Source organism: Alligator sinensis, unplaced genomic scaffold, assembly GCF_000455745.1.
Source record: "Alligator sinensis unplaced genomic scaffold, ASM45574v1 scaffold297_1, whole genome shotgun sequence".
NCBI lineage: Eukaryota > Metazoa > Chordata > Crocodylia > Alligatoridae > Alligator > Alligator sinensis.
This window is the reverse complement of record NW_005841848.1, coordinates 1,673,865-1,697,869: the sequence shown is the minus strand read 5'-3', so window position 1 is coordinate 1,697,869 and position 24,005 is coordinate 1,673,865. Positions and strand designations below refer to the sequence as shown.

The 24,005-nt window shown below is 41.7% G+C and overlaps 1 protein-coding gene across 4 annotated transcripts in view; it reads right to left on the bottom strand.

Annotated features, from left to right (window-relative positions):
- SMIM30 (small integral membrane protein 30) overlaps positions 1 to 23,983 on the bottom strand; it is a 25,799-nt gene extending 1,816 nt beyond the window's left edge. Inside the window, exons 1-4 of one of the 4 annotated variants that reach the window (XR_003095004.1) lie at positions 23,881 to 23,983; positions 22,271 to 22,578; positions 9,558 to 9,790; positions 33 to 83 (exon numbers count right to left, since the gene is read on the bottom strand). Coding sequence is in view for 1 of the 4 variants with exons in the window: in XM_025208835.1 (XP_025064620.1) it covers positions 22,336 to 22,578; positions 23,881 to 23,943 (306 nt within the window). In the remaining 3 variants the exon portion in view is untranslated. Of the gene's footprint in view, positions 1 to 32; positions 84 to 8,567; positions 9,791 to 19,550; positions 22,579 to 23,880 lie in introns of those variants that run through there. The other 3 variants (XR_003095000.1, XR_003095005.1, XM_025208835.1) reach the window with 3 other exon arrangements.
- Positions 23,984 to 24,005: the final 22 nt, after the last annotated feature.

Sequence of the window (24,005 nt, the reverse complement as noted above, 5' to 3'; positions counted from 1 at the left end):
AGGCAGGCGCAGCAGCAGCAGCAGCAGCACATTTCCATTGTAATACTTAGCTGAGCTGGATGTCTTGGGGAATCTGGGCAAGCCTGAGGAGGAAGGGATGGGGAGGGGATTTAGGCTCTCTCCACTTTGGCTCTGCCTTTGCACTCCTCCAGCCACCCCTTCTCACTTAAAATTCTGGCCTGGGAAGGAGCTCATTTGGGCCAGGCTTTGCAGCGCGTTAGGAATCCTGGATGCTGTTCAGATGCGAGCCTTTGTGGCGTGATTTTTGTCTGAAAGGCCATGGTTGCCCCACGGACTCCCTGTTTCGGACTTGCAGCGCCAGGAAGGGGGCCCTAACGTGCTCATTTTAGGTCGGGGATGTTTGGTGAGCGGAAACCAAGACTCCCAGAGATTCCCTGTTTCTGCCATTAGCCAATTTATTAAAATCCTGAGGAAGACTATATGGAACAGGCAATGTATTTTATGGTAATTGTTTTACGGCTAGAATAATGTATTTCCAAAGTCTGTTTGCTCATAAAAGGCCAGCCTTTCTCCTCAGAATAGCTGGTGCAAGAAGGCATGCGGTGACATACAAGTAGCAGTGTATGTGTGCCAATACACATGACAGTATTCAATGATGACAGGGCTACAAGGCCATGGACATCATAGGAGTTGGATGATGTCATGGGAACCACTAGAATGAAATGTGAGTGCTGTGATGTGGCATTGATGATCAAAGGTGCCTGTTTCTGTCTCCCTGAGTGATATTTCATTTACTCTGCTTTTTATTGGATTTCACAGTATTGGAAATTAAACAAGCGTGTGGGTTTTGGATAATACTTCAGGGAGCACATTCTTCTGCCCTCCTGTATATTTCTTTTTATGGACGATTACCTCAGAGAAAAGCACAGAAAAGAAAACAACTGCCAAAATGTAGTCTGATTTCAAGACCGTTACGAAAAAGTTCATTTCTGGTGGGGCGATTTTGATCCTCCTACATAGTGAACATCCATCCAAGTCAAAAGAAAATCTTTAGAGAGTGGATTTATAGGGTTATCTCACTATTAGCACCTCTTGGGAGACTTAAACTGCAGTCCTTTATGTTAAGGTGCTATGAAAATTGTTTGGGGTGTGTTGCACTTTTAAAATAATCATTGGAGTCCCCAGTAAAACCCATTGACTTCAGATGGAGTACGTTCAAGCCCAAAGGAGCCACAGAAATGGAAAAGCATGTTTTGTTTTTTTGGGTTTTTTTAAACTAATAAACACTCCTTAGAGGGTATAACTAATTTCACATAACATTTTTCCTTATGCAAAGAGCCCTCATGGAACTTTATCAGAAACAAATTGAACAAATAAATGTGGGCTAGACAAAACTACTATAAGGTGGATGTGCAACTGCCTCAATAGCTACAAAGAAAGGGTAGTTATAAGCAGAGGCATATTGGAATAGCAGGAGGTTTTGAATGGCAGGAGGTGGAGTCCCACAGTGGTCTCTCCTAGGCCCAGTGGTGTTCAACGTGTTTAATATTTATTTGGATGCTGGAACAGAAAGCATCTTGGGCAAGTATACAGATGACATGTAACTGGAAAGGTCTGCAAACACACTGCGGGACAGGACTGCAAGTCAGAAGAAGTGCAATTGACAGATTGGAAAGCTGGGCTGGAGCTAACAGAATAAAGTTCGATGCTGACAAATGCAAAGTGCTGCACTTCTCAAAGAATAAAAAACATGTATACAAAATTGGTGACAGCTGGCTGGATAGCAGCACTATGGGGAAGGAGCTAAGAGTCTTGGTGGATCACAAATTCAATATGAGGCTGCAGTTGACTCAGCTGCCCAAAAAGGTGAATGGGGTTTTGGGCTGCATCAATCAGATCATTAAGAGCAAGATACAGGATGTGACAGTGACTCTTTATTCAGCACCAGTTAGGCCACACCTAAAGTATTGTGTGCAGTTTTGGGCTCCGTGATTTAGAAAGGACATGGAGAAGTTAGAGAGGGTCCTGAGGTGGGCAACAAAAATGATGAAGGTTTTGGAGGGCAAGTCATGCAAAGAAAAGGTTAAAGGAAAAGGTGCTTAGGAGGGGACATGACAGCAGTCTTCAAATATCTGAAGGGCTGTTGCAAAGAAGGAGAACACCTTTTCTCTGTTGCTACAGAGAGGAGGAAGTTGCAGCAAAATATGTTTAGACTGGATATCAGGAAAAACTTTCATCACTGTTAGAGTAGTGAGGCAGTAGATTAGGAAAGCTGTGGACTCACCATTGGAAATGTTCAAGAAGATTTTGGATAAACATTGGTCAGAATTTTTTGCCTTCCTCAGAAGTGTTGGGTGTTGGCTGCAGGCAAGGCTGGGGATTTTGACTCGGATGTGCTAGTGTCCCTGCTGGGACTAAAATCCAGAGGTTCCTGGCTAGAGGGTCTTGCCCCTCTGGTCAGGGTCAGAGGAATTACCACATTTGGGTCAGTAAGGAATTTTAATGCTGAGTCAGACTGGTATGCACTGTAGAAAGTTTTGCCTTCCTCTGTTGCAGGGGTTGTCACCCTCTTCTGTGGATCTCTTGAGCATATTTTAACAACCCTTTCAGAAGCAGGATATTGGCCACCATAATCCCCTTGCTTTACCTCTGACAATTTAGTGCATGACAGGGCTGCCTGTGTAATTTTAGTAATAGGTTAGACAAGGATTTTATATGAGATGATTTGGATAGATACGATCTTTCCTCAGGCAGGGGGTTGAACTAGATGATCTCCAGAGGTCCCTGCTGGCCATACTTTTCTATGATTCTGTATTCCACTTATATCCAATTTTGAGAGCTTATATGGCACTAAAGATATGTCTTTACAACACAGTACTGAGTCCTGCTGAGAAACAGGATATATTAGGCAAGAAAGAGAGTGCTGAGCTACATGGGTGCACTGCTTTCAGTACTGGATATAGTTAATTCAGAATAAACTTGGATATCTTTATGTAGCACTGTATTGGGTGCTATAGAGTGGTATGTAAGTGGTTCATAGATTTTGTGTGGCCATTAATTGCTTCCTTTAACAATTTACTTTTTAGGTAATTAAGCTATGAAAGTTCTGTCACTCCAAACTGTACATTTCTTACTTTATGATTACTTTAGGTAAGCCAGTTCCTCCATTTTGTATATCCAGATATATGAAACTAAACATATAGATACCTCAAACATATTTTTTCAAATAATTACTGTTAAAGGAAAATACTAATGACAAAGAAATACCTGGTAAGAGCAGGCACACATCAAATAGATTGATCAAATGCACTGAAAGAATTCCATGAATGGCTTGAAAATTATGTACTTTTAATAACAGCACATGAACTATATCTTCAACTTTCTAAATATGAAGAAGGTATATTGGCTTCTAGTTCATTCTTGTATAGAGTGTCCACAGGTAGGATTTATTTTTTTGAAAAGAATGCAGTCAAAGTAGATCAGCCAAGAAAGGGCTGGTGAAGAAGCCTAGACTAACTCTCAAGAGCTCTTAGTCGAAAAGCCTAAGAGAAAAGTCTGAGAAGACCAGGAGCTAGGTAGGAGAGAAGACTTAGTAGGGACATTACTCAGGGTCTATTCATAGAACCTAATGATGGACTTATGTATGCATCCAAGTACCTTTGAGGGTCTGAGCCTAAGAACCCTGTACCAAAAATGTGACTCAGTTCAAAAGGCTGGATGGAAGAATTGCATTTTTCTTGAGCTTACAGTAGAGGAGAATAATTGAAAATATATTTGTCAACCAGAGTCTCACCAAATGATGAAGAGGGGCAAAGGGAGGGAGGGAGTGGCAAAGCCTGAAGACTGAATAGGTGTGATTAAGTGAAAACTAGTGACAAGATCAAAACATGGGGCTGAAATCCTGGTATGATTAAGATCAACCACAAAATTCCCAGTGGGACCAGGATTTGAGTGTACGGATATAAGTTATGATGAATAACCAAGGAGAAGAATATCACATGCAAGAGGGGTGTAGGGCCTCTGAGGGGGACACTTGGGTGGCATGTGGCCACACGTCTGCAGCCCATGTAGTCTGGCCCCTAACTGCCCACAAGTTAGCCCCATTTGTAGATGCATTCATGCAGACAGACCACTTTGCTTGCACATATGAAATTGCAGGATTGGGATCTAAGCTAAGCAAATGTTTCTACATGACCATGCTGGATTTTCTTAAAGAATCCTTCTCACCCTTCCATGTTACTTTTTTAAGCATAGAAGTCTAGATCCTCAAAAGTACTAAATCTACCATCTTAAGAGCCACTGACATCCTCAAATCCAGCAGTTCCTGGCTAGAGGGTCTTGCCCTTCTGGTCAGGGTCAGAGGAATTACCACACTTGGGTGCCTAATGGCTTGCCTATATTGATTCCATGCCAAGCCTGAACTTGCCACTGAGAAGCAAGTCCTAGAACTAAGGCAGTGTAGTTGGCAGTAAGCACACACCTCAGTACAGCTCTCAGACTCTCTATCTTGGATATGCTTCTTGGCATGTGCTTAGGGCTGCTCTAAGCTGGCTACATTGCCTAATTTCTGATCTTTGGCATGGACTGTAGTGAAGGAAGGGGTTAGCATACTTCTTAACAGCAGGCCTAGGCTCAGTATGGAGGTGATATGAGTTTCTACTGAACCACCTAAGTGCTGATGTTGCTGAAAAGCCAGTGATCTGCTTTGAACTAGTTAAAACTGAAGCCTTGAAGCATGATCCTCAAACCGGGTGAGGAAAGGCTTATCTTGTCAGTAAGGCTTGAACTTTTGAGTATCTTCTAGTATGCCTGCAATCTTATACAAAAGAGATCTGGCCATATGGGATGGGTCCCTGTCCTGGTGCTGGTGCTAAGCTGGGAACCGGGACATTTTAATTCATATTCTTGCCCAATAAACAATTAAATATTTTGGTGGAGGAATTTGAACCCACATCTCAGGTGAGCTTTTCAGCCACTGGCCTAGCCAGTCAGTTTCACTCACTCTATCTGGCACAATAACTATTTAACTGGTGATATGACATGGAACAGTTAGAACAGGAGAAACAGAGAAGTTCTTTGCCCAGGACATCTGACAGCCCACTGGCTAGGACACACACCTGGAACCTGGCAGTGATAATACATTCAATCCTTGATCTGTGTAACTTTTGTGGGAGTGATGTCCAACATGCATTTGAAAATCTCCTAGTGTGTATCTGCATCCTTAAGTACCTAAATACTTTAAAAATCAAGGTTTTGGTGCCATGTTTTAAAAATGTATCTTCTGAGGCTGGGTTTAGGGGGAGCACTATTACATCTACAATTATTTATTGGTGCAGTTCAGTTCATTTAGACGTCTTATTACCTGATTTCACCTGCATGTCAAATAGTTGAATACAGAAGTGACCTTAATTGTACTCATAAATAATTGCCAATGCAAAATTGCATTGGTAATTATCTGTGTCTGCAGAAAGTTATTCTAAATTTTAAATAATGTGGTCCCTTAGAATGTGATCTTAATTATGCCTTTATACCAGAAGATCAGAGTTATTACCCATAGCATGAGGCACATTCTTAACAATAAAAAAATATTTTGTTCTGTGTAGGTTTGTGTACAACATAGGCACTTTAAAATTCAACACCCTTCGACATCTGTAATTCACTTGTCATTTATTGAAGAACTACTGAATTGCTGATGTCTTCACAGCCATTTTGGAGTCATAATTCAAAACTGATGTCTTTGAGAGATAAAGCAAACTGAATCCTCAGTGGTGTAAACTGGTGTAGCTCTATTGATGTCAATAAAGCCAGGGACATTTATATTAGCTTAAGATCTGGCCCAGTGTGAATAATCCTTTCTGTGAAAACAACATTTTGAAAATCAGGCAGGTGCCTCAAGATCTACATGTGGATGGAATCCAACCAGAGGCTCTTATTTTTGTTCCAGTCTGTCTCTTTAGGTAATATGGACAGAGGTACTGATAGCTCAGCATGCTTTAAAATAGTAGGATCTGCATTGTGGTCTTGATCTCCTGGCTCAGCAAGGGCATTGGTATGAATGCAATACTTATACTCCTGACAAGCAGAAAGAGCCTCACATCATTCTCAGGTGAATTTTGTGGACCAACCATGGCAACATTCATTCTACATCTATCCCTAAGTCCTCCTAAAGTGTTGGTAATTGAGGATGGAATGGAATGAATACAAAATCCAGCAAATATCTTTCAGTCTTTCACATATCCAAAAAATAAAACAAAAACAAAAAAGGCTCCATTCCTACAAAATCTTTGTGACATCATACTGGTAAATGAGACTTGAAGAAACACATTCATGGACACTAAGAATACCCTTAGAACAGAAGTGATTAATTTAGTACATTAATTTTCTTCTGCATTTTAATTAATACAGTTAATTATATGTAATTTAGTATCAGTTACATTGCAATATAGGTTTTTAATTATATAAATACATTTGATTCACAGTTTGGATTTATTCAGTGTGTGTTGTACAATAATGTGGGGGGTGCAATACAGTAGACTTGATAGTTTTAGTTGAAAGAACTTGTGCAAATCAGAGTTATGAGATTACTACTGAATTGCCACTGGTGATATTCCTTACCTTGGCAGAAAGCCTGTCTAACTGGTGATGTAAAACTTTCTGGTTGGGAGCAGGCAAGAAAATCTTACTTCCATGTCCCGGTCTGTTCTTGGAACATCAGCTCTGCCACACTGCAGAGAGCAGGCTATGGTAACTGGGGTGAGTAACTTGCATTCCTCATCAACAGAGCTCAGTGCATGGCTCACTGACCCACTCACCATGCTGACACCACTTTACTGACCTGCAATTTAAATTCATATTCCTTCTTACTTGCTGATGCATGACTAAATTGCAGTGGTTCTTCTGTGCTTTGGCCTCTTTCTACAGCAATTGGAGTGGGTGAGTATGGGGTAGGATTTCACCTCATCTTATTTAATTGATATACTATGGAACAGATTCCCAACAGTGTAAATCAGTGTGATGGTGTCACTGGCTTAAGGAGAGCTATGCTGATTACACATGCTGAGGATATATCCTTATGACTTCAAAGGCACAAATTATTAGCTGTAGAAACAGACAGTAAGCAAACAGCCATAGATTTTCTTTTTTAAACAACTTAAGTATTTGGCTTGTGTTCTGTTTGCCCACCTTACCCCTTCCTGGTTATTCTGGCTTGATAGCCTTTTGGTCAAGGCCATTTTAACACTGCATTTTCAACAAAATGCTTACTCAGAGACTATTTAATGCTCCAGGTTTACCTTGCTAAATGGAAACTCAAAGCTGGAGGTAAGCCAGCCACAGATGAAGCACACAACAGCTGGGCCTGCTCTTCAGTGTCACGGCCATTAACAGTGCCAATCATGGAATTCAGTATTGCTTCTCTTGTCACCATCCCAGATGTCAAAGGAACACTGTTGAACACAGTGAATAGAATCGTAACAAATCTGAAACAAAACTATATTTAAAAAAGGGATCTTAGAGTTGATTTGAGATGTGGCCCAGGTGATTTCTAGCTGAGAAGTTTGGCAAAGCCATAGGTCCGGTGTGAAGGGGTGAATAATGTGAAGTAAAAGCCTCCTTCAAACACTGAAGGTTGGATGATCTTGTGTCTGGGATAGCACAAAATTACACTATCCAGGCAGAAGCTATTATGCTGTGATCTGTTCTGGAGCTTGCAGCACATACAGGATATGTGCACAGGCTGCTCTGATGAGTGGGCTTGGCAGACTGGGGAGGTGGGTATCAGAGATTTTGAAAAGAAGGATGAGGTGGAGAGATCCCTGATTTGGGGGATGTGACTGGCATGGAGTGTGGCTGGCAATGGAGACTGGCTGTAGAGACCACAGCTCCTGGCAGTGGAGAACTCAGTATGGGTCCTCCACTGCCCGTGTGCTATACACTCAAAGTAGAATGTGACCACGCCACTATACCCTCACTGGATCCATGCCTGCCCTGCTTAGAGGGGTTATTGCAGCACCTGGCATTTCATCATCCCCTTCGTTTGTGCCAGCATAAGGATGCTGTTTATTCTTATTATTACTTTTGTTGTTGTTATCAGTTCAAGGGGGATAACCACTTTTCACCGCACCCAGCCACTGAGATGGCAAGGCATAAGTGAATGTGGGGATGTAAGCAGAGAACAAAGTGAAAGGAGAGCACTTCGTTAGGTGACCAGGAATACTTGGCCATAGTATTTCCTGTATACAGAGAACTTGAATTTAAAAAAAAGGATGTTACCCAATACTTTAATAACATGTAAAGCTCTACTCATGGGGGAAAGGCTTAGTAGTATAAACTTCCTATTAGAAATACTTATTCTTCCTTTTCATACTAGTTCAAATCTAGGCTTTAGATATTTGTCTTCAAGATAAATAAAAGCAGGTCCCCTGACAGTTTAATACCTTAATTTTTCTATCCTTTTTTAAAAAACACACTACAGATTTGCTTGTCTACTGCCTTCTGGGGTTATTTACAATGTGAATACAAAATAGAAGTAAAAAATAGCATTTGAATGAATAGTGCTAGAATGATGTTGTTAGTGTGATGGTCCAGGAAGTGAGAGGTAAGGATTGTTGTGGGTGGTATCTTTTTATTGGACCAATTGTGTGGTTGGGATAGATTTAGACATTCATTCTTCTTGTGGATTGATACAAACTGATTACGCAGGATCCAGGGCCAGAGAGACTCAATCCCTACATTTTTTTGTGGGGGGTGGGGAATGTAACCATTAGGTTTCAGTGACAGATGGGGCCTCTGTGTACCATCTACATGGGATCAATGCATCCTGAGATCAATATGGTGGAAATTCCTTCACACTGCTCAGTCACTTACAAATCATATCTCTGTGGGCTATGTTAGAGGCCTGCTATTCCCACAGGTTTAGACTTGATATCTGGCAGTTACAGTTATAGTCTCATTTTGTCTGTTTGCAGGATATTAAGTGTGAAATACTATAATTAAAATGCAGAATGAGAGAGAATTTTAGGTTTTATGGTACTTAGGAGGATGCAGAAAACAACAAAATACCTTTGGGTAAGGGCTAGGTATCATGAAAATAAACCAAAAGATCAAATACTGCATAAGGTGGTGACACCATCAGAAAAGTGCTCACGTGGCATAGTACCATGAACTGCATCACCATAGTGCCAAAAGTTGCTATTTAAATATAAAATATTATAACATCTTGTATCTCATTGGGAAATGGCTTAACAGGATAGCAGTTTTACTGGGACCTTACCCAGGAAACTAATCTAGCCTAATGACAGCAAATGACAATAACTGTTATTGTAATTTTTGCATAAATTTAGCTAGTGCTATGTAATTTAATGATAGTTAACCAAGTGCCAAGTAGAGGCCTGAGTACTAATTGGGAGTACTTCCATTGACTAAGTAGAAGCTAACTGCAGTACCTTGCCATTCTTTCAGTGAGGGTTAAGGTACTGTGGTTTGGCTTCCACTTTCACAGGACACGAAGAATGCACAAACTCAGGCAACTAGCATGGGGAACTGATGTATGGGATAGCCCTCCCCCCTTTTTACCATGCAGTAAATTTTTCCATTACCCTAAGAAAAGTGAATGTAAAATGAGTGTGAAATGCTACCAGATCAGAATTCTCAACTCCTACAGATGCTACTACTTCACATTCATTTTCACTTCCCCACTCATGTGATTTTTGTTCCAGCATCTGGAGTACTGCGATCAGGTGATAATCTCAGGTTCTGCCTAAATAAAGTAAGCATCTAGTCTTCCAGGATGAGAAAAAGCTTCAGATTGTGAAGTTTCTTAGCTCAGAACCTAGAAGGCAAATAAAATCAATTTTTAATTATTTGGCTTAAAAATCATATAGTATTTAATAAATATCATATTTTTGGGGAGAGCCCAACTCAAGAATTTTGAACTCTTGAGTTGGCTATGCTGTTCTTACATAAAGATACACAATTGCACAAGATGAAAAGCAATGGAAAACTGAACCTTTCAGAGAGAGATTTTTGACTTAAGCTGATCCATGAGAAAAGACACTGAGAAATGGTTAGGACATGCAATGACATAGCAAGAAAGAGAGATTTATCAGCTGTGTATTTGTACTAATCTTAAAAAACCTTTACTGGAGCACATTCACTAATTACAATGAAATGTGAAAATTAAAGCCTAAATGCCAATAATTATAATACTACATTTTATTTACTGTATATTTATATATTTGCACGTAAAAGTGCTTCTAAAATGGCTGAATATACTCATTCCTTCTTGCTTTGGCCTATGCAGTCACTCAGTTTTGACTGTCTAGCGGCTCATTTTTAACAACTGGGAAGTAGACAATGCCCTCTGCTCAGGTTGGCAATTAGGACTGTGTCCTGATGAGTGGGGACTAATGATTCAAACACCTTGCAGCTGACAAAGATCTGGCCAAGTGCCTTAAACTTTATGCTATTGAGCAAAAGGTAAGTTCCTCATCATCACTAAATGCTTGCATTATTATCAGGCAAGGTTCTTTGGGTCGATGTGATATCTTTTATTAGACCAACTGAGTAGTTAGAAAAAAGGTTTTTGCAAGCTTTTGGGCACAATCACCCTTCTTCAGGCATAGGAAGTCTCTGCAGATCCTGATGCACACCCTTTATGTACTTATAGGCTGCCACCAGGTCTTCCAGCCTGCGCTTCTCCAGGCTGAAGAGTCCCATAGCTCGCAGCCTCCCTTCATAAATGAAGATGCACAAGGAATATAAATGTCTTAGCAGAAGTTTGGCTGTTGCACAGGGTGGAATTGGTATCTGTCTCAGATACGTGAAAGCTGTGTAAGCATAGCTTAGATATCTTTGAGGTGGAATAGCATCTGGCCTCTGTCTATATATCTGTGTCAGACTACCAGCTCCATTTTGAATGTGGACCTTTTCTATTTATTCTTCTGTCTTTATACACTGGTAGTAGACCGAAATTTGAAGGGTTAATGTCATAGGGCTAACAATGGGGCATTGTGAAACCTTGACAATCCTTTGTTCAAATGGAAGCCTCCTGGGACAAAGAACTAGCTTTCCCTCAAAATAACCAGTCCGTTAGGTGGACTGGTATTTAAGCAATATAGGCTCCAGCATGTGGCCACAGTACTGCTCTCCAGCGAGTGCCCCACAGGGTCAGCTTTACCAGGACTGTGACAAATATTATAGGTGAAGTATATTGCTATATGTATAATCAAATATGCCCAAAGATTTTCATTTTAAATGGCCCCTTGCATTTTCCTATCACTTTTTCTCAAGCATTTGTTTTTGGCTGAACTGTGACAAACATTCTCAGACTGGGAATGATTTTTTTTTAAACAAAGTTTCAGCTAATGTGGTTCAACTCTTTTTCAATTAAAAAAAAGGAAAAATGACTTTCCTAATACAGTATTTGTGTGACTCTATTTAACTGCCTTTGCACATCAGGTGATGGGCCCTTGAAATTTGGCATGGATTTGGGCCTCTTTGTGGACTGATGGCAAATCTACCTTGAGATTTGAGGCTAAGATTGAAATGATGTGACTGGAACATCCTTCAATAGAGACAGTGAAGAGAATTAAGGTTATACAAGCTATCCTAGCTACAGCATTTTCAAATGTTTTACTCCTTCCCTTGGCAAACATGGAGTGAAATTCTGGGCCTACTGGGAACTTTGCTGTTGGGCTAGAATTTTACCCTGGAGTGAATCTTTTGTGTGTGTAGGGATAAAGAGCTATCCCACTCTGTATCTCTCTGTGTGTGCATACTTCTAATAAGTGGTTTCTAATAATTGGATACAGAAAGGTACTGGCACATTAAATAAAGAAGAGACTTTCTACGATTGAGAAAATGCCAACACTTCTTTTTAATGTAAAAAAAATACATACCAAGATATACTTTTGAGGCTTTAGAACTAGAGCAATGCTGCAAGGGATGAGAAGATTTGTGATCACTGGAATTAAGAATGAACACAACAATTGCTCTTGAAAAGCTAAAGTAAAGCAAGGGAAACAAACTATGGTAGACTTGGATTCAACATTAATGGATAGATTAATGTGAGTACAAATTGGTTGTACTACACTTGTTTGCAATTTGTTTTTGGTATCTGTTTCATAATCACTGTGAAAGGTGAAATGTTTGTACTGGCAGACTGTGAATTCTAGGAGTGACTATTTGCACTAGTTTAGTTCAGGGGGTTTCATTATTTTCATCATGAGTTAAGAAGAACATATGCACTTTAAAACTTCATACAAATATCTCAGTCTCTTAAGCTGTACACTTCCCAGTCTTGTTAATAAGACCGTAAATAGTTACTGTAAGCAGGTGGCATAGATCAACTGGTTCAACAATGAAAAAAATCTTTCACTCATTAAGTTTTCTTCTTTAAGGTTTAATTCTTGAGAATTCAGAGTGCATTTTTTACAGTGAGACAAACAAAAACTGGTTTTCCTTCACTGGAAGAAATTATACAGCAGAAAAACAGCCCTCTAACACCTGGATGTGGAACTTTCTCTGGGCTTTGCTTTGCAGCCTATAATGGAGTTTTTGCAATATGTTTGTACTTATACTATATAGTCCTCTTGTTATAGTCACAAACTTATCTTCCTTTCCTTTTGTTCTTGTCCATCAGTTCAAAAGCAGTAGTGGGGAAGAAGTAAATGTTTCCATTTATTTGGTTTCTGTAGTCTAGAATTTGCTGATTGTTCAACCACAACTTTCTGGCTTCTATCTATGGTACCCAGAATTCCAAAATCATCTCCCATCCAAATACTGGGCAGACCTGGGATTACTTAGCATTGCATAAACAGATGAAAATAGAGAAATTCAATCTACTCTAGTTCAGTTCTAGAGCTTTTATTGTACTAAACTGAGCAAAATTATTTGAGCAATTCTCATTGTTTAACATTAAGTCATAGTTAGAAATTTGCTATAATTAAACCCACTATTCTGACAACTCTGATTCCATCTAATTCTAAATTGTCAGGATTCCATCTGGAAATACATTTTTTTAAATAGGGTGATATGCAGAAGGTGGCCATTCATTCCTGTGCTTGGTATTCCAGACACTGAAGTATATTATGAAGGTTGGTATTCTTTTGAATGCATAAAGGATTTACATAGTTAATTCCCATTACATTTAATTGCAGTTACCCAGAGAAATCCCTGGTTAATTGATGATAAAATAGATATTTTAGAAAAAGTTCAGATTCTATGCACATTACATTTATATTCCACTAAAATAACATATTTGTTAGCCCATCTGAAATAAAATGCACATGATTATTTGTTGTTTGGGACTGTTGCATCTGAATTGGAAAAAAGACAAAAGTTGATTAAAAGTACTTTGCAGATTTAATGAAGATAATATCATGTAGATTGAGAAGGGAAATAGCTGAAGAAAAGCTCTGGCATAGAAATGAAGTAGAATTGACCTATTATTGAGTTTATAGCAAAATTAGTGCAATGTACATTACAAACAAAAGACTATCTGTACTACATGTATATATATTTGTACGTGAATACCCAATTTTAATGAGGTATGAATGATGCTGGGTTGTGCTAATTATATTTTTTCTCTTTCTCTAGCTGCTCACTCTTGAGGGTCAAAAACCCCCCATTTGGACTAATATTTAAATATAAGCGGTGTTTTGGTTGTCCGAGGTGTTTGTCTGTCCCGTGTGTGTGTGTGTGTGTGTGTGTGTAATTTAATGTTATAAAAATGTAGATCCACTAACAATATTGGAAAAGAGACAGATAAAAAAAATCATTTGAAGAGTTTCTTCAGCTCTCGGCCAGTGGAAACCCAGAGTAAATACTGAGTTACACAGGGTGCGTCTACACATGCATGTTAATATGGAACAAACCCTGACGCATATCGTGCCAGGGTTTATTGCTCTGGGGCACCACGTCTACACATGTGCCCAAGACTGCAGGACTTTGAGCTGGGTTGGAGCAGTCCCAGCTGGCAGGGGGCCTGGAGGGTTAGCCTGCCAGCCCAGGGCTGCTCCGACCCAGCTCAACATGCTGTGGAAGGGCTGGCTGTGGCACAAAGATGATACAGTACAGGGCTAGTCAGTTGCACTGAAGCACCCTTGTGCCCCAGCCAGCTGTGCCAGTGTCTACACCTGTGTTGCAGCAGAATAAAAAACTCTGCAGCAGGATAGTACTTTTATTTACAAATATTGCCCTGCTGCAGAGTTAATTAATTTCCTGTGGCCTAATAGGGCACAGAGTAGTTTGAGGTCAGAATCAAGCTTATGATTTCTGCCCAAAATGAGTTTTAAGGCCATACAGCAGATCTTCAGCTGGTGTAAATCAGCATAAGTGCCTTGATTTCAATGCAGCTAGGGTAGCTAATACAAAATGAAGCTTAGCCTCAAGTTTACAAATGTTCTGTCTTATCTTTGACATTAGGGGCATGTCCAGATGAGTGCAGATGTGCCCTAATGCCTCACACCACACACACTGCATATTCAGGCATCCCCTGCACTGCTAATTTGCAGTGGGAGCAGAGTGGGGAGGGAGGGGAGGTTTGACCCTGGGAGATCCTGGAATCAAAAGAAGGCACACCTAAAAAAAAGTGCGGTGGCACATGTGGCAGCAGTGCATGCTGCCTAATACTGAAGCCTGGTTGGCCACAGTCATCCTCCAGTTGCCAGCCAGGCTCCCTGGTGCAGGATCGCCATGGCTGCAACTCCCAAAGGTCCCCAGGTAAGGCTGTTAGGGCCAGCACAGTTGCTGGCCCCAGCCTCCCCTACCCCCCCCAGGGCAACGTGCTGTGCACCAGAGTGCGTGTGGCACAGGCATTCCCTGGGGACAAGCAGCAGCAGCAGATGTTGGGCTGCTGCTGTTTGACCCTAGGGAAAAGCACATTCCTGCTCATGGGGATACACTTTAGGAGTTTTTGACAATGGGAGTTCTGTATGTGGGACAAGAGTAGAATATAAATCACGACACTTAGTCCAGATTGGCAACTTTCCATATTTTCAAAATATTGATTTTCACCAAAAACAAAATATTAGCATTTCCGGCTTTGAATTGAAGTACTGAATTTAATTGGGAGTTAGGCACCAAGGCAACTTGCAGACATTTAAAAGAAAAAGAAAAAAAGCAGCGATTTACTTTCAACTTGGCGCACTCCTGTGCTGAGCCCACTACATGCCCAGAAGACGCAATGCGTTAGTTGGACCCAACTCACCTGACATCTTTATAGACTGGGTGCTTTAGTGGGGCTTTTTTTGGCACTTTTATCTAATAGCTGATTGAATCCCAGCCTAAAAAGGGATTAGTCTACATATGCTGTATTTGCTCCCTTTTTCTGTAACCTTTTAATGCCTCAGGGATTGAGTTTCACTTGACTCAGTGGGAGAATCCTGGTACATCTGGTTTCCCCATGGTTTTACATGATGACTGAACAGACTTTCAGCTTTTGCTGTCAGGTTTCCTATTGACTTAGACTGCGATTAAATTTGTTCATCATGAATACCTCCTGGTTTTTTTTGTAAAGATACAAGTGAACTGTCTTGCTATTTACACATCAGTTTAGCATTAATATTTTCATCCTTGATCTCTGCCACAGTTTATTTTTTGTGGATGGACTGTATAAGAAATATCCCCCAAGTCATGTGTGAGTTCTGAGAGAATGATACCATTTCTCTCAAGCCCATTCCCACCCCTACAATATATTTTATATAATTATTTACAGTTTTTGACAGAACTCAGAAACCAGACATGTGGCCTGGAAAAGGACTTAAGCAAATGCTCACTGAAGTCAGAGCCTCAAAAGGCTTTTGATCAGGAGCACAGCCCTCCATGAACGTAGCCAAATTGTGATTAAGGGTCACTAGTTGCCAAAAGTTATGATGTAGAGGGCATGTCCACACATTGCCCTATGGCAGTGGTCACTAACCAGTGGATCTTGATCCACCGATAGATCTTGGAGCCTCTTGGAGTCGATCAGAGGCTGGAAAGAGGGGCTGAGTCCATGCACACACGTGCTCCAGCCCAGCAGGTCAGTCCATGTGGGAGGGAAGGGGTGGAGGCTAGATTGAGGCCCTTGTGGTGAGAGAGACTGCTGCAGATCCAGGAGCAGGGGTAAGTTGAGTGGGGCCCTGGCTGGGTGGGGCTTACCTGCTGGGGAGGTGCTCCCCCAAATAATTTTTCCTCCCTCTGCCTTGATCTGCCCCCCGGCCTTACCTGCGGGGTGGGGGGTAGCAGCGCACGGTAGATCTTGGGTTGCTTTTAAATACAAAGGTGATCTCCTACTTAAAAAGGTTGGAGACCACTGCCCTATGGTGATGTTGTTATGGTGCCATGCTTTAGTACTTCCAAAAGGGAGTACTAAAGCATGGCAGTAACTGCCTATACTGTGCTGTGCATGTGGTAAGTTTTCGCTGCTACTTTGTCACAGTGGCATGCTAAAATGGGGGAATGCGCTGTTATGGCGAGGTAGCTGCCGACCGACATGTAGACTGATGTGATTGCTATGCTGTTGTAGCGCATCATACGGTGATGTAGTGTGTTGCTACAGCGGTGTACAGCAATTTGTAGACATGCCCAGTGATATGCAAATCCCACCGTGATGGGAAGAAAAAGTCACTGCGTCTCTGGTGAATACTGGCTGCTTAATGGTGACCACTATAGATCTGTGACCAACATTTGACTTATTTAGTTATGTGTGATTGAAAATTGTCTATTATGCCTATGCGGTAGAGAATGTTACCAACTTGCATCACTCCTGCCAGGTGGTTTCTTTATGAAAAACAGGTACCTGCCACATTATGGCTGTGGTAGAGTCATTTCCCTTCTGAAACTTTAAGTCTCCTGCTCTCCTCAAATTGTAGACAGCCTTTGGACATTGGCTATGAATGACCTTTCCCACAACACTGTATCACAAAAGAACACAGATGTTCCTTGTTACTTTTGTCAGACAGCAGAAATTAAGGTGGCCACTTGGACTCCGGTCTCTGCATCAGACTAGACCAGATCCTGTTCCCTGCACAGAGGCCTGCTTTGCTGAGAGAGGGTGTTGGCCCAGTTTAATCCTTGGCTCTGAATGTTGCAGCTCCTCCCCCATCTCTCCAAACCTGGGCAGAAATCAATGCACTAATTTACACTAGTTTGCTTTTGCTTGGTACCATAAGGCCCAGGTTGGTTTGTGTGTTTTGGTTTTTTTAAAATTCAAGTTTAGATTCTGATATGACTGGAAGCTAAGAGCCAAGGCTAGTGCCTATTGATCTGGCTCCTTACTCTGATCCTGCTTTTGGATGAATTTAAACTCCATTATACCTGAGGAGCCCAGTATAGCATGGGATAGTATTTTGAGTGTCTGCACAATCTGCTTCATTTCTAATTTTGGTGCTCAAAGTGGGAAGAGCTTGGCTTGTGGGTGGTGTTTAAGAGTAGCACCACTTATTTTCCTAATTTGTACTCCTGGAAGGATGCACTACACACAAACATGGGACTTTTTTTGTTTTGATTTTTTTAAATACCTCTATGCTTAACATTGATGAATTTTCAATGCACATGAAGAAGCATCTCCCACCTGCTTACATTCTTTTATAAATGTAACTTCATTAATGCGTGCCAGCCAGTTGAGTACACCTCAAATGGTCCACAACTGTTTTGCTGAATTGGGTTTATTTTCAGAAGTGCTAGACAATCCTGCCCTACTGTTAACTTCAGTGGAGTTACTCCTAATCTTTCTTGGTGTAACTGAGAGGAAAATCGGACACTAGCTCTCCTCCTCACTAGTCCAAATCCTCTTGAGGTTATAGCATAGAACTGCCAAACCTTTTTACCAGATACGATGCAAATGAAAATATTACTGTTGTAGTGCAGTAATTATGGCTTGTACCATGGTAACAGACCTATTACGGGTCTTTGCTATTTAGTCATGTTTATAATATGATAAACACTGAAATCTACTCCCCGCTCCTTTCTCAGAAAGGACAAGCAGCCTTTATAAGAGGAACTAGTAGGAATTTGGAGCTCCAACCTGCTTTGTAGGGCATAAGCCTCTGGGCTAGCATGGAAAGAATGTCCCCCAAGTACTTCAGTGTACATGCAGACTGTACGACATGCTTCCTGTGAAACACTGGGCCAAGCTTTTTTCACCTCTTTGCATCTCAGTGGAAAGGTATTGCCAGGCTTTATTGATTAGTGTCTGTATAAGGGCTTGGCTTCCTGGATAAAAGATGCTAGAGAAATGTCAACACTTATTATGGCTGTTAAAAGTGCAGCAGCATTTACCTGAGTGGGTGAACGGCTCCAGCAGTGGCTTCATCCATTTTAGTACATTGGGGAGGCAAGTGCTCTAAGCAATTGAACTTTAGTATTTGCATCCAGTCTTCCAAGGTTGCTGTACAGAATAGAATAACAATAGCAAGCTCTTGCAGAGCACAAGAAGCTATGCAGCTTTAAGCGTGCAGGCATTTAGTCTTGTTCATTCACAGCTGACCTTCTTGCTCCATGCTGATTGTCAAAAATTTGCGGGGTTGCTGATCTTCTGACCTATGTTATTGCTAAGGTATATAGGGTATGTCTACACATGCATTTAGGCATGCCTGAAGTTAATTCACACTTAAGGCAATTTAGGTTCATGTCTACACACGCATGCATTAAAGCACATTAATGCTGTGTGCACTGACTCACGTGGGACTAAAGTTCGTCCCACATCAGTCCATACAGTGTTAATATGCCTATACACGAGTTAGTGTGCTTTAGCTATTCATGCCTAAATCCGATACCTGCTTTTGTAAATATCAAATGTAGGTGCAAATAGCCTAAAACCACCATTTTTAAGGTACATTCAGGGTGCACATGTGTGGACATGTGTCCTTAATGTGCCTTAAATCGGGCTAAAGCATCTTAAATCAGCACACAGACACGGCCATAAACTATATGTACTGAAAGCCAATAACTCTTTACTTTGAAGCCTTCTACGTTAAGAGATATACTATTTTCTCAGAGCAAGTACTGTATGGTTACATTTACTCTATACAGTTGTCTCTATACAACTACTAAATGATACATTTGGCAGAAAAAACACCCCCCACAACACTGAACGGAGGTCCAGAAGTCAAGTTAAGTAGCTAGACCAGCTTCCACTGAACAATGCCAAGATAAAACAACCTATTTGTGGGGGCTCCATGAAAATTTATCATTATAAGATCATAAATATTAGACCGTAATTTTTGGCAACATTAAATGTTCTTTAATTTCCTTGGGTGTCTAGTTACAAAAGCTACTGTGGCAAAGTTGGTTTTAAAAATGCCATTCATTGCAATCCTGGAAATTCAGAGTTTAAGCTAAAAAAAACATAAAAGTGCCTCAGGTCACCTTCTAACCAGCCAATTAAGAGCTTGACCCTGCCCACTGAACTCAAAGGGAATGATGATATTGATTTCAAGGAGCAGGATCAGACCCTTTAAGGGGATTTAAATTGCTATGAAATCAGTTATGGACAATGAAATGAGACAGCATTGTTATCTTGTTAATATGGCAAAAATGATCATAAGCTAAAATACACATCAGTGTAGGCTGCAAGTATTTTTTTTAAATCAATTTAAGATTACTGCTTTATTTAAACTCTTTTTATTATTCAGCCATTTCTCTCCCATGCCCTTTATTCTTCTTACACAAGCTGAATCATTGAACTACCGCCAGAACTTACTTGAAAGAATTTATTAAAAATTGAGGGAAAACGAAAGGAAGATCAGAATGTATGCATGCGGTTAAGTAAACCCATGAAAGTTGCAATTCTTTAGCAATACAATAAGTAGTTTCTGTCAAAACCAGGTAAACACACCATTATGCATAGAAATATCCTTCAGTTAGGTACATGTGGCCACAGGCAAAGAATACAATTCCTAGTATCCCATAACCTGACAGTAGTGATGATGATAAGAATTTTTTGCTTGGCTGCTCTACAAGGGAGAAAAACTTAATACACAATTGTGAGAAATTACTAAAGAAGAATCTAGCACTTGTTCTTAAGAGAACAAGATAGAGGAGTTTGGGGAAAGCTAGCAATGGTCACATTTTGCTCTTTTTGAAAAGTTCAGTTTGACAGGCTTGTGAGCCTTGGTCCGGTAAACAGATTCACTGATGAATAAAAAAAGACTTAGATGTGGGGAAAGGAAGGGTGCATCCAGTATTTATGCCTCCCCCCTCATGCTCCTCCCTTTTGCTAACAGCATGGAGTAGGACGTGGCAGCATTTACCTTGCTATATAAACATATCTGGTCATCCACAGCTGCTGAGCAGAGGTCCCTTTACTGCATTTCATGGAGGGCAGGGCCATCACTAAGTACTTTACTTTCTTTCTGGAGTGTAAATCTTAAAATGCAAATTTCACTGTGGTGCTTTGGTACATGCAGAATCACTTTCTACTCTTGACCTCAAAACATCAGGGAGAGGGCATTGCATGTCAGCTGAGGAAAGGCCTGCAGCTGAACATAACAACCCTATGAGTTGAACTGATGTTGATGTAGTACACACAAGCTGAATCAGACTAAGAGCAGAGGGGATCTCTCTGTTGTACCTGATGTTGAGGGGCAGCTGCATTTGTTCCTACAACTCCAACCCTGTATGGATTTTGGCAGCCTGCTGGCCAGGTTGCTTGGAAGAGATTAATCACAAGATTGAAGAGCCCGGAGTTTAACAGCCGTTGTCCATTTTCCACAGAAGAGGGCTATACAGGCCAAAGCATTTCTAAATGACATCTGGAAGTCTAAAAAGCTTCAGAAATCAAACTATAGTCAAACTACCCAATGACTTGTCAAATCTGCCTTACCATTTATTCCTTGCTCTGTGCTGCATCATTATGAGACCTTCTGAGGGAGAGAGAAGGGGTAGCAAAAGAACAGGGCTTTGCATCCTGCCTCTTACCCTCTTCACTGACTTCCCAATTATACCAGTCCAGGTTGCCAGCTCCAGTTGAGCTGCACACGGTGTAAGTTGCAAAGGAGATCACCTTCACCTTCTAGTCACTCCACTACTGTGTGTGGGGCTGAACTTTTACTGAGATAAAGCAGCCTAACACTGGCTGGTAACAACTCCAAAGGCCCCAAACCACCTATAGAAACAATGTGGTCAAAAAACATTCCTAACTATAGCCTTTCTGCTGGTAGAAAGGAAGATGTTGTGTAGGATGCTCTACCTCACCACCATTAGTATTTTCTGGTAGGACCAGAAAATGCAGAACAATGCTTATCAAAGTTTTACTCGCATCAGAAGATCTGGCTGTGGATGTGTAGAACAAGACTATTAAAATTCAGGCATGTTATCTGCCAAAACATTCTCCAGCTTCTCAGTAAAGTTCTGAATACTTGTTTAGTTGTTTTCTTTTGGCACAAGCCTTGGCCACAATCTTGCATAGAGCTCAAGTGGACAACCCAGGGGAGTTAGGACTGGGGCATCAGCGCTAGCTAAAGAAGGCGTAAAGGCATCATCATGAAGTGGGGCCTACTGACCAGCTATTAAAATTTTGTCAAACAGTTTACTGGATTTCTTGATTTTTTCCAATATAAAGATACTGCAAACAACAAAACCCCAAACTGAACTCATTTCAGAGAGAAATGAATGTAAGATGTAAACAAAGAAGATACATGCACAAAACATTTGGCCTTTCCAAGTTTTCACAACATAAATTCCTTCCCTTTGACCAGCAGACATGTTACAGACATTCCTATGCATCATACCCATATTAAAGAAAAATAATAGTCCTCTTGCAAAACTAAGCTATTTATTAAATGGATTCTAATTTGTAACATAAACCTACGCTACAGTGGAGGTATGCTTTACCATTAGAGATTTTTCTAAGGCTCCCATGTCTTAGCCCTATGACAAAAGAAACGAGCTATTACGGTTTTTTTTTCCTTTTAAATTCTCATTAGGAAGAACCTGTGCATTTACAAATAGGCCTGGCTTTTTAGTTCTCAAACTGAGAGATTCAGTACTTCCAAGTTTCTATCCTGACTAGTATCTTAATGGCTTTCTGCTGACCAACCACTCCAATCCAACTTGTAGAGTCAGTCAAGCATTTTGCTCAAAAAAACCCAGTATTTTAAATTTTTACTTAATCAGTCCGAGTACATTAATCTTCAAATAGCTCATTTCAACCTTAGTGTTAAGGCAGTATCTCATCACAAGCTATATGAAATCATCTTACTACTATGGGAATAGATCCTGCAAACACTTTCTGCCAAGCACAGTCCTTATTACTGGCATAGCAGAGCAAGAGAAGTTTGAAGGGTCCCACTTCATAGTTCAGAAAGCTACCAGAAACTTGACTCACTTTTAAACCTTAAATCCCAACAAGAAGACTTTAGAATTATTCTTGACCTGGGCATCTCCTTAAAGTTATAGCTGTCCATTTCTCCTTCTTGCATACCAGCCTAGACACGCACAGAGTCCAGTGACGCTGACAGCTAAGCCCAGCAAGAGGGCAACTTCATCTCCAAGATCCAGGGCTTCAACTCCAGGCAGTAGAAGCAGCAGTGAAATGAGTACGAAGAAGAAGTCTGAGGCTTTGCAGGGAGAAGCCATGCTGCTGATCAGGTGATCTTGAAAGAGGAGTGAAACAGGCTGGTACTTCAACAGTATCTAAAACAGAAACCAAAAGGAACAGGAGAGGGTTTCTATGTTTAACTGCATCTCAAAGAAACTCCACACTCACAGCTAGAACCACAAAAACTGCATGAAAATATAAGACTAGGGCTCTGGAAGTGTAGGCTTTTCTTTACGGATAGCTTTCTCCTCCCCTGCTTCTTCCCTCCTACCCCCACTTATTTTACAGTGATATACCAAACCCATGTTTATCTCCTATGGACACAAAGCAAGTATTTACCACAAGGAAGCTGGACAAAGGCCACTACATGCTTCCTGCACATAATTATCTTCCTTAGCTTACCTGGCAGTAAAACTAAACAGCCTCATCTGCACTGAGGTTTTCCAGTGGAACTGCTAATGTCCATTACTTACTACTTCTCAATTTCTTGGCTCAGATCAAGCATTAATGGGTAATACCTGGACTCTGAGGCCTGGAACTTTGACTCAGGACCCTGGCTTGGTTGAAAAGACATGGCCCACGGATATGTACAAAAAGGGTTACTGAGCTTCACTGCTTTGGAACTAGAATTTAACTGAATATTTGGATTTGAGACAGGAATAAAGCCATATTTTACCCATGTCCAAAATGACACAGAATTTAAGATGACCCACCCCAATAATTAAATTAGCCATATGGAAAATTCATCAATTTGTCATAATCTTCTAGGCACAGAATTACTGGAGGGTTGTCTTTGAATTAGCCCCCACGCACGGCAAGGGGTCACATGGCCCCTTTACCCCCAATTCTTTTCCCTCCAGCTTGCTGGTTCCCCCCTCTCCCCCTGTTTGCCCCTTATTGTGGGACACCGCTGTGGCTCAGTCCCTCCCCGGTCACAGAGATGGGGGAGCGCAGCCTCTGCCCGGCCCTGAAGCAGTGCTGCCCTGCTGACGGGCTGGGCAAGGGCAGCTCCCCCCTGCTCTGTGCTGGGAGGGAAGCAAGTATGGCTCTGACTGGGCTTGGGGCCCCCACAGCGCTGCCCCTGCCGTGTACCCGAGTCCGAGACGAGGGACTTCTCCCTGCGGGGGCACGGGTCAAGTCAAGGTGGCTCTGAAACTTGCAGGAAGGACCCTCACCTGGCCTGGCGCACGGGGCTGCTGCGGGCGCTCCCTCGCTGCGGAGCTGGTGCAGGAAACGCCTGAGGGAGAAGCAGGGGAGCGGGATTGGGATTGGGGCCTGCGGCCCCCGCCGGAGATCAACCCCGCTCCCGCACCAGGACCCCGCGTGGAGACGGGGACCCGCCTTCAGCGCCAGGCTGCCCACGCCGCCTCCCGCCCCGCACCCCGGCCACGGGTTACCGGCAGCTCCTCTAGCAGCGCAGCGCGGCTCTCGGGCACGGCGTCACGTGCTGCAGCGCCCATCCGGCCGGAGAGCGCGCCGCCCCCGCGCGTGGGCCGCTGGGAACGCGCCCCTCCCCCCTGAC